This window comes from Falco rusticolus, chromosome 7 (genome assembly GCF_015220075.1).
Source record: "Falco rusticolus isolate bFalRus1 chromosome 7, bFalRus1.pri, whole genome shotgun sequence".
Lineage (NCBI taxonomy): Eukaryota > Metazoa > Chordata > Aves > Falconiformes > Falconidae > Falco > Falco rusticolus.
The window spans coordinates 32,818,999-32,832,453 of NC_051193.1; the positions used below are offsets into that span (position 1 = coordinate 32,818,999).

At 35.9% G+C, this 13,455-nt stretch overlaps 2 protein-coding genes across 2 annotated transcripts in view; both read right to left on the reverse strand.

The window, feature by feature from the left end:
• LOC119150861 (TALPID3 protein-like) overlaps window positions 1-12,974 on the reverse strand; it is a 62,993-nt gene extending 50,019 nt beyond the window's left edge. Inside the window, 11 exon segments of the mRNA XM_037393927.1 lie at window positions 496-603; window positions 1,844-1,893; window positions 1,896-2,030; window positions 2,967-3,155; window positions 8,624-8,795; window positions 9,249-9,334; window positions 9,337-9,508; window positions 9,823-9,895; window positions 10,832-10,991; window positions 10,994-11,056; window positions 12,899-12,974. Coding sequence (XP_037249824.1) covers window positions 496-603; window positions 1,844-1,893; window positions 1,896-2,030; window positions 2,967-3,155; window positions 8,624-8,795; window positions 9,249-9,334; window positions 9,337-9,508; window positions 9,823-9,895; window positions 10,832-10,991; window positions 10,994-11,056; window positions 12,899-12,974 — 1,284 coding nt within the window.
• A 263-nt stretch (window positions 12,975-13,237) lies between these two features.
• Window positions 13,238-13,455, reverse strand: part of LOC119150862 (TALPID3 protein-like) — a 41,735-nt gene continuing 41,517 nt past the window's right edge. The window contains 1 exon segment of the mRNA XM_037393928.1: window positions 13,238-13,333. Coding sequence (XP_037249825.1) covers window positions 13,238-13,333 — 96 coding nt within the window.

The following is a 13,455-nucleotide window of genomic DNA, read 5'->3' on the forward strand; positions in this document are numbered from 1 at the left end:
TTACTGCTTAGATGAGATTAAAAACACTTCTGAAAAAGTTATATGGAAAGCAAGCAGAGTAAACCAGCCAGCTCCACACACACCAGGTTACCACTGAACACCCTATGCACACATGCCACTAACCACTCAAGTACAGCCAAGGAGCAGATGGAGGGATGAAGAACACCCTCAGTCTTCATGCCAGAACACTGAAGCCAGTATAAATAAGACAGAAATGGGCCAATAAGGGATTATAACTCTTAACAAAACAGAGGAATTATGTTTTTTCTTAAGAGTTTTGCTATGGTGATTATTTAATCTTGCAAGAACAGCGCCTTGCTGCAATTTTTCATTCTCTTAAATAAATACCTCACATTATAGATTCTTCAGAATAATTTCTCAATTTTCCTGGAACCGTCTAATTTCTCTGACTAAAACAAGACAATGAAATTACTTTGTAATAATTTAGCATGTTTTAAGAACATTGAATTCCCAGACATTTAGATCAATCAATACCTGTATTACAGCATCAACAGGAAGAAGTGCAGGTTCAGAGTCTGGAAGAACATGGTTTACAGTCACGCTGTCACTTGAAATACTGTCAATATCTATATTTGGTAACACCTAGGATGGAAAAAAAGCACCAATCTGAACATCTATGTATTAGTTTGGCTACTGTCATTGAACTTTTTAGAGTCTCTCTTCCACCTGCTACTGAGCCACCTAACTCCAGTGACCTCCTTTTCTCATACCTATATCTGACAACAGCTTGGTTCTGAAAAACAAAATACTGTAAAGTACAAAAGCTAATCCCAGAAACACTCACCTGTTTTCTTGCAGTACCTGGTTTCTCCTGTTCTCTAATTCCCTGATTCCTTTGCCTTGCATGCGACAAAAGGTGAATATACCTACAAATATCTACATAGCAGATGTGTGTTTGACTGGCAATTCATTTACACTACGTTGGCCTACAAGTCACTGTGTAGGCTGGTTATTGGTTTCATGTTGTCATACATATGGTATAGTAAAATAAAGGCATAACTGTATTACAGTGTAGTCTGTAATAAAGGCATGTCTGTTACAGCATCAAAACATGTTGCGTTTTATTAAGAACAAACATTTAAATGCTTCCTTAATTCTTCAGAAGGGGAGCACAGGGAAATCACCTTAAACATTTCAAGAACAGGGTGAAATAACAGCAAAATGTTGGTGGACGGAATACTGCAATATAGCAAGGGAAGAAACCACATACTACTTTACCTGTATTTAACTTTGAATTCCATGAATCATTTGTACCTGAAAGGTGTGTGTAGGAGTGTATATTCTCAACAATTTGAATCCAAAAAAATGAACACGTAAGAAACATTAACTCCTTGACAACAGTCTCATGTAAAAATTATAAAAACTAAACCACTAAGTAAGGACTGCAATGGTTGATTAATCAGGAGTGAAATCCTTGGGCTGACCATCATGCTTGAAACAGAAATCTTAAAGGCCAAAGCAGTCATCCAAGAAAACTGACATTTACCATAACACTTCTTTTATTCCAAATTTGTTCTGGCTCAAAAATCTCATTTAAAAATAATCAATAAAAAAGAATTCATGCTATAGAACTAGTTTACAAACACCCTGCATAGGTGACTCACAGAAGACAAATTTTTCTATTTTGGTCAAATAATAATTGTTAAAATATGAATAAAAATATTAGCATGGCACGACAACATCTTGGTCCCTCTGTTCCATGTGTTTCTAATGCTTACTGAAAACCCCCTACTGATCAAAGTAAGTTACTGATGGATGAGACTGCCTTTAGTTAGCATTTATTAAAATAAAGAAACAAATAATCACCACTCTTAGCATGTACCTGCACAGACAGTTGAGGTGGATCCCTCTTCTCTGATCTCATCTCTATACAGCTATGTTTGGTTTTTTTATCTCAATCGGTGGTTTTGGTGGCACTTGAGGAAGAGAGGTTGTAACTGTAACAGGGTGCGGTTTACCTATAACTACTCCAGCAGGCTGCAGCGAGATGTCACTGATTTGGGTTTGACCTAAGGACAGTTTAAACATAATTAAATATTTATATAAATCTCCAAAGTCAGTAAATTAATAAACTAATTAAAATTAAATTCTCTGTGTCCGTGTTTCACATGAGACAGACTGAGATCTTGCATGCAACTACAGACTAATTAAAAAGTCCCCTATTAACAACTAGCTAAAGCATAGTGCTTCACCAGGTAATTTTAAGGCTTTCCCAGCAAAAACTGAACACTGCTGTTTTTTTAAAATTATTCACTCTGCTTGACTGCGGTGACACCTACTGCTGAAAACGAGAATAACTACATTGTACTTGCATTTCAAAAATGACATACCATGCTTCACACCCCCCTCACATTTTCTTCATCTCATTCAAAATACTATTACACCAAGTACAGCATCCCACAAATTTTTGAGACACCTTTTTTTTTTTTAATAGTTATCTTCTTTACATGCCAATACCAAATACTAATACCAAATGCCAAATACCAATACTAACCGTTCCCAAAACAAAGGCTGTATAAAGGTTCTATTGAAGGTCCAAAAATACAGAAGATACGACAATGAATTTAGTGTGTTTGGCACAATCTTACTGAAACTTGGGCTAAAGTCATTGTAAATGTTGAATGCAAGGACCAGTGAATCAGTTCCTGCTTACATGGATACCAAACCTAAAATCGGAACAATAACCCTAGAACTGTGAAGTGTACCAAAGAAGGTGTGTACAGCTAAGCAAATGCTCTGTCAGGGTGTCACCAAACATCCAGCACAAAGAATGAGGAGAACCAGAACGTTTTACACTGTTCCCCCACGTAGATTTCTCACAAGAAGGGCAGCTGCAAGTATCATGGGCCAGGGCAAATAACTGACTTAAGAAGATTTACATTGTGTTTACATGACGTAGCAGTAACTAACCTTCACACATCCTTCTACAGGTTATTTGCACCTACCTAGTGGAATAGCCATAGGAATTAGGTGACCTTCAAGTGGACTGCAGACAGCAGGCACATCTCGACTTGGACTAAAAAGATACTGATGTTCTTGGGCAAGCGCGTATAAAGAACGCTGTTTCCTAGGGCTGATTACCACCTTCTGTGTGCAAGAGCAAGTCTGTGTCTTTGCTGACTTTACCTTTGCACCTGAAACAAGAGCAGATATAAACTGCATGTCATCAACACATGTACAAACCCAGCAAAATCACACGCTCTAATTTAAGCCCTTCTACTGAAACAACTATATATTTTTTCTGTGAGATGGAGAGAACAAGGGAGGGAGACAAGAAGGGTAGAATCTAAAAGTGCCAGGTTAGAAGTCTCAGTGTTGACAGGAAAGAAGTTAAAATTACAATTTTTCAGCATCTGAATCTAGCAAATAAGGCACAGAAATGTGAAGAAAAGGACACAAGGACGGTAGTAGGTTGGAATGAAACACGTGATTTAGCAGCTAAGAAGAACCCAGATTTAGGTTTGAAATACAGCATTAAAAGAGCATAAAGGTTTCAGCATAAAAAGTAGACAGGATACAGAATATAGCCAAACTTTCATTTGTTTTCATCTGAATAACTGCCTTAATTTTATAAACATTTGTCTCCAGTGACAAGATTGACAGGTACTCAAAAGAACAGGTAATAATCGACAAATTCCTGGTTTAACAACTTAGTGCTACTCAAAAATAAAGCCATAACTAATACCCATAAGTCTTGACTTGCAACATCAAGGAAGCACTGATTTTTGGCCCAGTTTTGAAATGTATTGTTAAACAGGCACCCAGAAGCAATTGTATGCAACAATGTCTATGCATGTAGCAGGGGAGAACATGTACTGCTGCATTTCTCACCATACAGTCATGCAAGGTCTTATTCAATCTATATGCTTTGCAAACAGTGGATACTACTAAGGAAATCATTATCCTTAATCTAAATGGATAAAAACTGCCTGAAACATCCCCCCCAAAGGAGTCAACAATCATGAATCAAATGGAAGTGCTTCTACTGCTGTTTTGTGGGCATTAGGAAAATGAACCCGGAAAGAGCCACATTGGTAACAAATTCTGTATCTTCATACAGCCAAGAAAATGTCCTCTTACTCCTCTGTTGTTTCTAATCATCACCTTTCCTGTATTAATGGCCAGTTAACACACGGCAACATGCCCTTTTTAGTTCTGTTCACATCTAATAGCTTCCTAATTAATTGATGAAAAAAGTCAATGAGTATAAATGTAGGGAATAAAGTTGACAACGTGACTTTTAACAAATGCAGACAAATGGGTAAGGGAATTCCCTCAAGAAGTGGTATTTTTGTGCACACAAACTCTAGGTAATAAGCCTAGAACAAGAATGGCAAGCCATAACTCTTCAACGAGAAAATACAGGTCAGGAAGAAGTGTCTCTGAAAAAGGCTTTAAGGTCATGTTGGATAAGCAATGCAATGATAAATCACAACACAATGCTGTGGTCAACGGGACAAACGTAATCCTCAGATGTCTCAACAGGATGCCAGCAGGTTGGAGCAGCAGAAGACTTCCATATATGGTAATACCGCATGCAGTACTAGTTCTGCATCTCTGTTAATATTAAAATAGATTGGACATTAAAAGGTCTTTTTAATTTTTTAAGGAAAAACACCTGGAAACTGAAGTAGCTGTAAACTGATGCGAAAAACTATAAATCAGGTATTGATTTGAAGCGTCCCATTTACTTGGTGAACCATAAGGTATCTAGCCATAAGAAGAAATAATTAAGGGCAGAACTTCTGATGTCTTCAAATGATGAGCATGTGCCTTTCTGCAAAGCACAGGTTAGCCAGAAAGATTATTCTTTAGTCAAAGACAGATTACTAGACTCGGTAACACAAATAGATACAGTTCAGTGGCTTCTGATTTAGAAGAGGTCATACTACATGATCTAATATCCCCCTGGCCTTGAACTTTTGAGCAAAAGCAGAAATTGGCAAGAAGTCTGTAATACCACGGACTTGTAAAAACAAGGTCTCACAGTAAGAATGATTTAAGTGCTGTATACTCACAGAACCTCATTTTAATTGCTTTCAACTTTTCATTTCCCCCTGAAAAGTTATTTGCACTGGGCAGAACTAGACTTTAATTAAACTTATGCTTCAAAACCATAGTGTTTTACATGTATTTATCAGTTCAAATTATGCAAGAGAAACAACTCCAACTTCTTTAGAAATGCTCTCTTACTCATAAAACTGTTAGTTAGCTTTTTCCCCTAACTTCCACAAGAAACAAGCATAAGTCGCTAAAGTTTATTTGCAAAGAAAATGGTTGAGAGTTATAAATGACTGAAAAGAGACTCTCCGATGGCCCATTTCAGTCTTAAATAAACATCCTTATTCTAACCACTAATTTAAACAAGCTCAGTGAAACTGCTCTACCAAAATAGAGTAATTTAATAGTCTGGATTTTCCAGCCAACCAAACCCAAGGCCAATGACTTCCAATAATTTTTAAGCCTTTATCACCTGGTACATCAAGGCAGGAAGGGAATCTGTGGGTGCAGATCTCTGAAGGAAAGAATGAACCATGCCTAATGTGAGCAAGATTTCTTTCTTTTTTTTTTTAAGAACCTGGTGCTTTAAAGTGTTCATTCAACTTTGTTTCATTTTCTTTACAGATCTGTTTCTAATTTTTATTATTACTACTTTCCTGACATAACAGCATCTTCCAGAATAGCAGCTCTCAAAGCACTTAACTGTTTTGTCTTCATGAGACCTATGTGAAACACAGAAGTATTACTTTTCCATTTTATTGGCAAGATGCAGGAAACACAAAAATAAGCAGCTTGACCAACTGTCTTATAAGAGTCAAAGACAAGTAATGCCAGTATCGAACAAAGGCTGACCTCAGTCTAAAGCCATTAAAATAAGAAAATCAGAAATAGGACCTTCATCATTGGAGTGCTACTCTTTCAAGTGACATGCAAAAAATTCTGTATTCTTCCTTCCTTTCCTTAGGTAAGAATACAAGGGGATGTCTTATTTTATTACTGTCATGATAGAAACAAAACTGTAATTTCCCGTAACTGCAGTGTGATGTGAATAGAAGAAACAAATTTTACAGGGCTTTATTATTGCAAAACACACATGTTGTTGTAATGCTGTAGCATGACTTAAGGACTTGGAAGAGAATCACTTTGGGTAAAGGCTATCCAGAGTCCATTCTGTTTTCAAGCAAATAGCTTTTTAAACTCTACTTGTCACATGCAGGAGTCCTGGAAGATTGAAAGCAGCATAGATCCAGTACACAGTTTTTAATTTCTATTTGCCCACCAACAGAAAACAACCTAAAGCAACAAAGCAGCTTATTACAACTGCATTTCACTGACACTACTGAATTAAACACATTATTGGTAGAAAACTGGTAGTATCAAACGATCAAATGACCTATTTATTATAAGTAGATTGAGAGGGAAGGGGGTACTTTTCTGCCTCTTTACATGGTATTGTTTTCTGGAATAATGAAATCGGCCTCCTGGAAGGTTGTGACCGTCTATAAAGGACAAGAGCCCAACAAATATAGAAGAAAAATGTCATTTAGGACTCAGCAAAAGGAGAACTGCTGATTAACTATTTTTAAAGAAAGTGTCTGTTCTCATTCCAAATCTTAGCAGTTACTGTATCACTGTTATTGCTACACTAAGTGTTTACTAGCACACATTTTATTAAAAAGATCTGAACAAATAAACTAAATTACAGGTGTGAAGCACAGCCAGTAGTCAAAAAGAATGATACATCATGCTGGTCCTTCAAATGAATATACCAGTGGTTTTTTACAAAAAAAATGAGTGTTTCAAGAGGTCGAATGAAATATACAAGCAACAAGACTAGCAGTTTCAGATAATTTTCTCACCTTTTTTAAAAAAAAAGTTTTGAAAGACTTTTTTGCCAGATTTTTGCCAAGACTATGACCCACATTTTCCAGGAGGTTATGAGAATTACAATACTTTCTAACCAATAAAACTTCTTCCTGGATCACAACTGGGCTCCAGAGCACAGGTAAGAAAAGTGTCAGAAACAGCATGAAGACTACGCTAAGCTAATAATAGTATTCTTGTACTATTTTGAGGATTTCCACTGTGGATGTACAACATAACGTAAAAAAAACACCCAACAAAACCAACCACTAAATCCAGCAGGTTGTCTCAAAGACATATATATGTTTTATACCATACATTTTAACGGCCTAAAAACAACAGTCTCATCAAGTTACTACTTCTCATGTTAATCTCTTGTATTTCATACAGAACACGTATTTGATGGTTATAATAAAAAGTCTGACATTTTTTAAACATGACAGTTCAGACTGCAGCGCAAGTGCAGAAGCATAGAGGGAAGCCAACTAATATGTTACCATTGCTGTTCATCCTATTAACACGATTATGCCCACTATCACTTAACTGCTTCTTACACACAACACACTCTTTCTCTCCATCTCTTTTATCATGTAATTAGCTCACTTTTTCTGCAGAGTGAGATGATACACACTAGTTTTTCTGACATATCAGTTCAAGATTAATCTTAGTTCTGTATTAAGAATCAGTTAAGTTTTGAAAAAATAACTAGGGAATAAAGCAGATGCAATTAAAACATTACTTTCTAACTCAGACGAAAGTTTATCTACATTTACCTATGTCAGATATTGTACTGTTTAATTTTTTTATGTTTTACACATTTTTAATAGGTTTGAAAATTAAAATCTTGTGCTTTTAACACTTTGCCTACAAAACTAATGAATGGAATTCATATTAATCAACCAATAACTTTTATCAATCAATTCAATAACCTGACAAGCTAGTACAAAATAGTTATCTCGCTTTTAACTCTGAATTGACTAACAAGTTACCTGCCTTTAATGAACTTAACCAATGCTTCTGATTAACATCTTTCAATATTTCAAGTTAATAAATGTCACCTTCACACCCAAATTTAAATTTTCATATTTCAATTAATGTATTAGAAGTAGGAAATGAAGTATCAGGCTTCCTTAATTTTTCAAATCTCCACAGATTTCTTAACTCTGAATGTATCAATCATTTAAATGACATGCCTGGATAAACCTGACATGAAGACTACATCTCTCAGTAACCTTTATCAAAAGCTGAGTTAGTATTTCCACACACTCAGCTTTCATGGCTTATGTCATTACTTCTAGCAATTCAGCCTGGGCAACAATAAATAATATTAATATGATTATTAAATTTAGAAGGAAGTATTATTTGACAATCTAAAATACGTAAGATACACACTAACCAAATCCGAAAACCTACTGATATGTTTAGTTTTGTGATGAGTATCTCTTAGAATAGAACAGAATATTTCAGTTGGAAGGGACCCAGAATTATCATCTAGTCCAACTGCCTAACCAGTTCAGGGCTAACCAAAGAGTTAAAGCATGGTATTAAAGGCATTTCCAAATGCCTCTTAAAACACTAGCAAGCATGAGGCATCAACCACCTCTAGGAAGTCTACTGCAGTTGCTTAAGCTTTAAATAGAAGAGCAGATAAACTACGATTAATAGTTTCATTTATACAAAGAATTCCTGATAGAAAAAACTGGGAAGGAACACCTTGTTCACATCAAAGAATTATTACCTCTAACACGCTCTATCACCTTGGGTCTTTGAAGTTTAGATTTGGGAGAAGGAGAGTTGAATCTCAGATACGGTGCTTTTTTAAGTGTGCTACGATGGCCCTGGTAAACTGGTTTCCCATAAACTTGACACATAGTCTTCACTCTGTACCACTGCACTTCATTCACAGGTCCCTGACACACAGAAAAAAAAGAAGTTTACAATTGATGTACAAAATTTTGAACACATCAGTAGTGTTGTAAAGTCTAGAGGAAAAAAGTAAGAAGTTCTGCAGCAGTGTAAATTGCAAGCACACAAGAGAATTATGCATACAGAAGACATACAAGAAGCTCACCAACAGCTGAATAAAATAGCAGTACTGAGTTAGACAAATTCGTAAGACAACAATAAATTTACACTGTTATACACACTTCACTTAGGCTTCTACAGCACATGAAAACAAGGACAAATCATTTCACTTTCATTATTAGTTGTACATACAAACATTTTTTCAGTTTTTCTACAGCACATGAAAACAAGGACAAATCATTACTTCATTATGTGTACATACAACAATTTTTCACGTGAATATGCATCTAAAGCTAGCAGTCATTACTAAAAAAGAAACCGATTACTTGGCAACTCACATCTGCCCTTTTTCCTTTCCTGTGCAAACTTTCAGAAGAAAAGGAAGTTTTAAACCTCTGTTTGCTTGTGTTATCTTCTGCTTGCTCTGCAATGGCTTAGCTGCAGATAAAGGCTTCTTTGTTGAGCATCCTTGGATTTTTTGCGTTTTTCCTTTAATTTCTTTATTGGTCTTCATAGCCTTGACGTTTTGGGCTCTCTTGATCCATGGGACCTTTTGATCATATTTCACTTGTTCCGGATCATTTCTTGCCATTTCAGCCTAAGGATAAAACATAAACATAATAAAAGGAAATTTTTATCTTCAAGGCTATTAGAAGAGTCTGTGGATAACTTTGAAGTTCTGAGAAATGGCCTGTTTTCATGTTAGCCAGCAACTGTGACCAGTGATTTTCATTAAGCAACTGAAGTTTTAAAAGAGGTAAATATTTTATTACAACATACTACATGCTAATAATAAGCAGTTTCCTCATGTTTTCAAGTTATGAGTGAATCGTGTTTAACTATCGACATGAGAGAACTACGTAAGGTGGAAAAACATAACACAAAACCTGAGCTCATTTTTTCCACCCATACCTGGATTTCTACGCTGATTGCCTTAATCCACTCATCCACAGTCTTTCTGATACGAATCTCCTCCAATACATCTCTGAAATAGAAGAAAGAATTGTTTAGGTCAGTGCTTCTTAAATTGCACAGATTTGTTCCTGGGAAGTAGTGACCTATAAACACTACAAAAGAGAAATCCAGAACACGGACAGTAAGATTATGTACCTGTACAGTCTCCAAAAGGCACTAAGCATAGCCGATCTTAGTACCCCTAAACCTAAATCTGTTCTTATACAATACCACCTGTAAATCCCACCCTGCACTAGTACATACTAACATTATTACAAACATCTATGAATAAGTCACAGTCATGTGTTAGTTCCCGTTTGGATCAAAAACTGGGGAAAAAAAGGCAATAAAAATATCCTAAGTCACAAGACAAAAAGCAGATGACAAGATCTAAAAGATAATGATAGCAGACAACATGCCTGAAATATAAACATGAAGAAAATAGTTACCTTCCTCAGGAAAACACAAGATGAAGTTGTATTTTAATAGGAAAGTTTTCATTATGATTCAAGCAGGAATCCTTTACACAACTAACAAAGCGGAAGTTCAAAAGCCAAAGATCTACTGTAGGATGACTAATTCTATAACATTGAGGGGCTTATGAAGCCTCTTCTGTTCTGAATGATGAAATTACTCTTTAAAGTTCCTATTCATGCAAGTTTGTCTACAAAAAGCTAAATGACCCCTTGTCATGAAAGCAGAGCAGTTTGTGCAGATGATAGTCTCAGAATTCAGATTTACCGAGAAGCAAGAGGTACTTGTCAAAAAATTCAATTCACATCAGGGGGTCAAAAAAACATTTGAAGTCCAAGAAAATCATCTAATGATTGCTAAGAAGAGTAATTATTTTTGGCAGGGAAGTGCACTAGCTCTTCAATGCATGGAATTAAAAAATTGAAAGAGAGGTGATAAAAGGTGAGCATATACGATAAGCAGTCACACAAATTATTAAATTATAGGGTCTAACCTGTCTGTAGTCAAGGCATTAATAACAGTATACATGGCATCTCCATCTTTTGCACGAGTAACAGCTTCCAAATTTTCTTCAAGAATTTTTTTATGGTTTTGAACTCCTCTCAAAATCCTTTCAGCATCCCTCAGTATAGATTTCGGCACTTTAACATTTGAAGGATGGATGGTTTATTGAGCAGATGATGTCCAGGAAGATCAGATGCAACAGTAGGCTTTTTGACTAGAATGGAAAGAGAACTTCTAGTTTTTAATCAGAGATTGTAATTTCAATTTTTGACACACTGATCAGAACTCCTAATATCTATTGTCACATCAATGCCCATCATATGAAATACTGTTCATGTGTACTATCCTCAACTTCAATTACTCAAGAACATTCAATATGTTGCAATATACTTAAAAGCCAAGCAAATGGAAAGAAAGCTCTAAAATGTGAAATGATATAACGTACGAGAAGCAATGCCAATGAAGCTAATAAGCATGTGAGAAGATGTCAATTAGATACATTATGTAAATGTAAATCTCTCCATATAACAGTAGTTAAGTATAATTAAAAGCCTAATAAAAAGCAAAGCCCTCTAAATAACATGAACTAAATTTGGCATCAATCTACCCCAAGAAACACCAAGCAAAGATGTAAGTTTTAAAAACAACAAAATAAACCCCTCAAGCACCATGAACCTGTCACCCTTTTGCTGATTTTCACTTTTCAAAAGAAACAATGAAGCAACTATTAGACTTTTACTTTGCAGAGTCCTTTTACAGAGATAAAGGCCGAGCATATATTAACTGCTCAATACAAAAGGAAGGGACACAAGTACACAGGAAACAAGGATCCATACACTATAGTTCTCACATTCATTCTCACATCACTGAGGAAACCCAGAAGTCCCCTGGTAGAGTGCTTCATTTTCCAGAAGGTGGCGGGGGGATGACACGGGACAGATGGGGACGACAGCAACCACACAACCACACACCCCACACACACCCCCCCCAAATGTATATAAAGAAAAAAAACCCCTCAAAACAAAACCAAAATACCCAAACTTGAGTAGACTCTGAAAGCATCAACTGAATGAACAGAAAAAAAAAAAAGTCTCACAGATCACAAATCAGTTTGGGCTTTAAGGTTACTTTTATCAAATCCAAATTAAAAGAAGGTTATGTTCTGACAGGCATACTACCAAAGCATAATGGGCATAACAAAATGGAAATCAACACACTGATCCCATGATCTTGGTTTTTCCTGGTGAGAAAAGGACAACATACCAAATTATTACCAATTTTATATAGGTTTTCATTTTATAATTAAAATTTTGACAAATACTAGCTCAACAGGACAGGTGAATGTAAGAAATACAGATACATGTGCAATTGTAAAATGATGTAGACTTGCCAGTTAGATCATGAAATGGTAATTATATTTGCAGTCCTCACTATGCCCATTTGAGACAGCAGTTTTCTGCCTGACATTTGTATTATTCCCTCTCACTAAGACTGAATAAGACACATCAAAGAACAAGCTAAATCTTGGGTAATATCTGTACATAATAGCAACCTTTTCAGACAGGTATTCAATAGCTACTGTGGTGTTATCTCACTGCAAGCACATTCAAAACTGTTTTCAGTATTACAGTATTTAAAAAAAAAAACTAAGGCATAAAAATTCAAGGTATACCTGAATAAGATCATCCATGCCTGATATCCATGAATTTGCTTCCTAAAAATACAGGAGAGCAGCTATTGAAACTTACCTAAAGACAGATATCAAGGTAAAATCTAGAGGAGATATTTGATAAATTTAAATGGGCACAACAAATTCCTTGTGAACTACTAAATCTTACTGCACACTTCGATTAGAGCACCACCTTCTGTTCCATCACACCCTGTCTCAGCTAATTCACACCTTTAATTTTTTTATATGACAAAGCTAGTGGTGATTTATCCCAAGCACTTATTTTCTCACTCTACAAATCTCTCAATGATGACAGGTCAATAGCTACATATCTAATTGATTCAACTCCACATTTGCTGAAGTCATCACCTCTGTCTTCCTATTGACCTTTTTCGTAAGGAAGAAGAGATCTGAAACTATTTATGTCAACTGTGTTTTTCTCATCTGCCATTCCACCTCCCATCTCGTCCTGTTGCTGCCTATACTAAAGCACATTACTCAATTAAGCTTTTAGCAATAGTAGTAAGCAAGTATCTCCAACATAAATGGGGCACGTGGCACCTGTTCTCTTTATTAAGAACAGTTAAACGTGCAGTCCGCTAGTATGTTAAAAAAAGCTATGAAACAATGCACCAGCTGTACTATAAGACAGCATGTTTTCTAAAGGTACAGCAGCAAATACTGCCATGTAATACAAAAATTTTTTAGGGAAATATGCTGAAACCTTCAATCCAAGAAGTGAACCACAGAATCAAAGCTTTTACTTCTAAGCCAATTCACATATCTGTGAATTTTCAAGGCTTTCTTCTTTTCCACCACGTGCTTTTACAAGAACAGAGGGGACCACAGTAGACAGGCTAAATGATCACATATATCCTTGCTTCTACATGGAACCAGATTAACGAACAGATAAAAGCCTCAGCTGCCAAAAGCCAGAGACAACT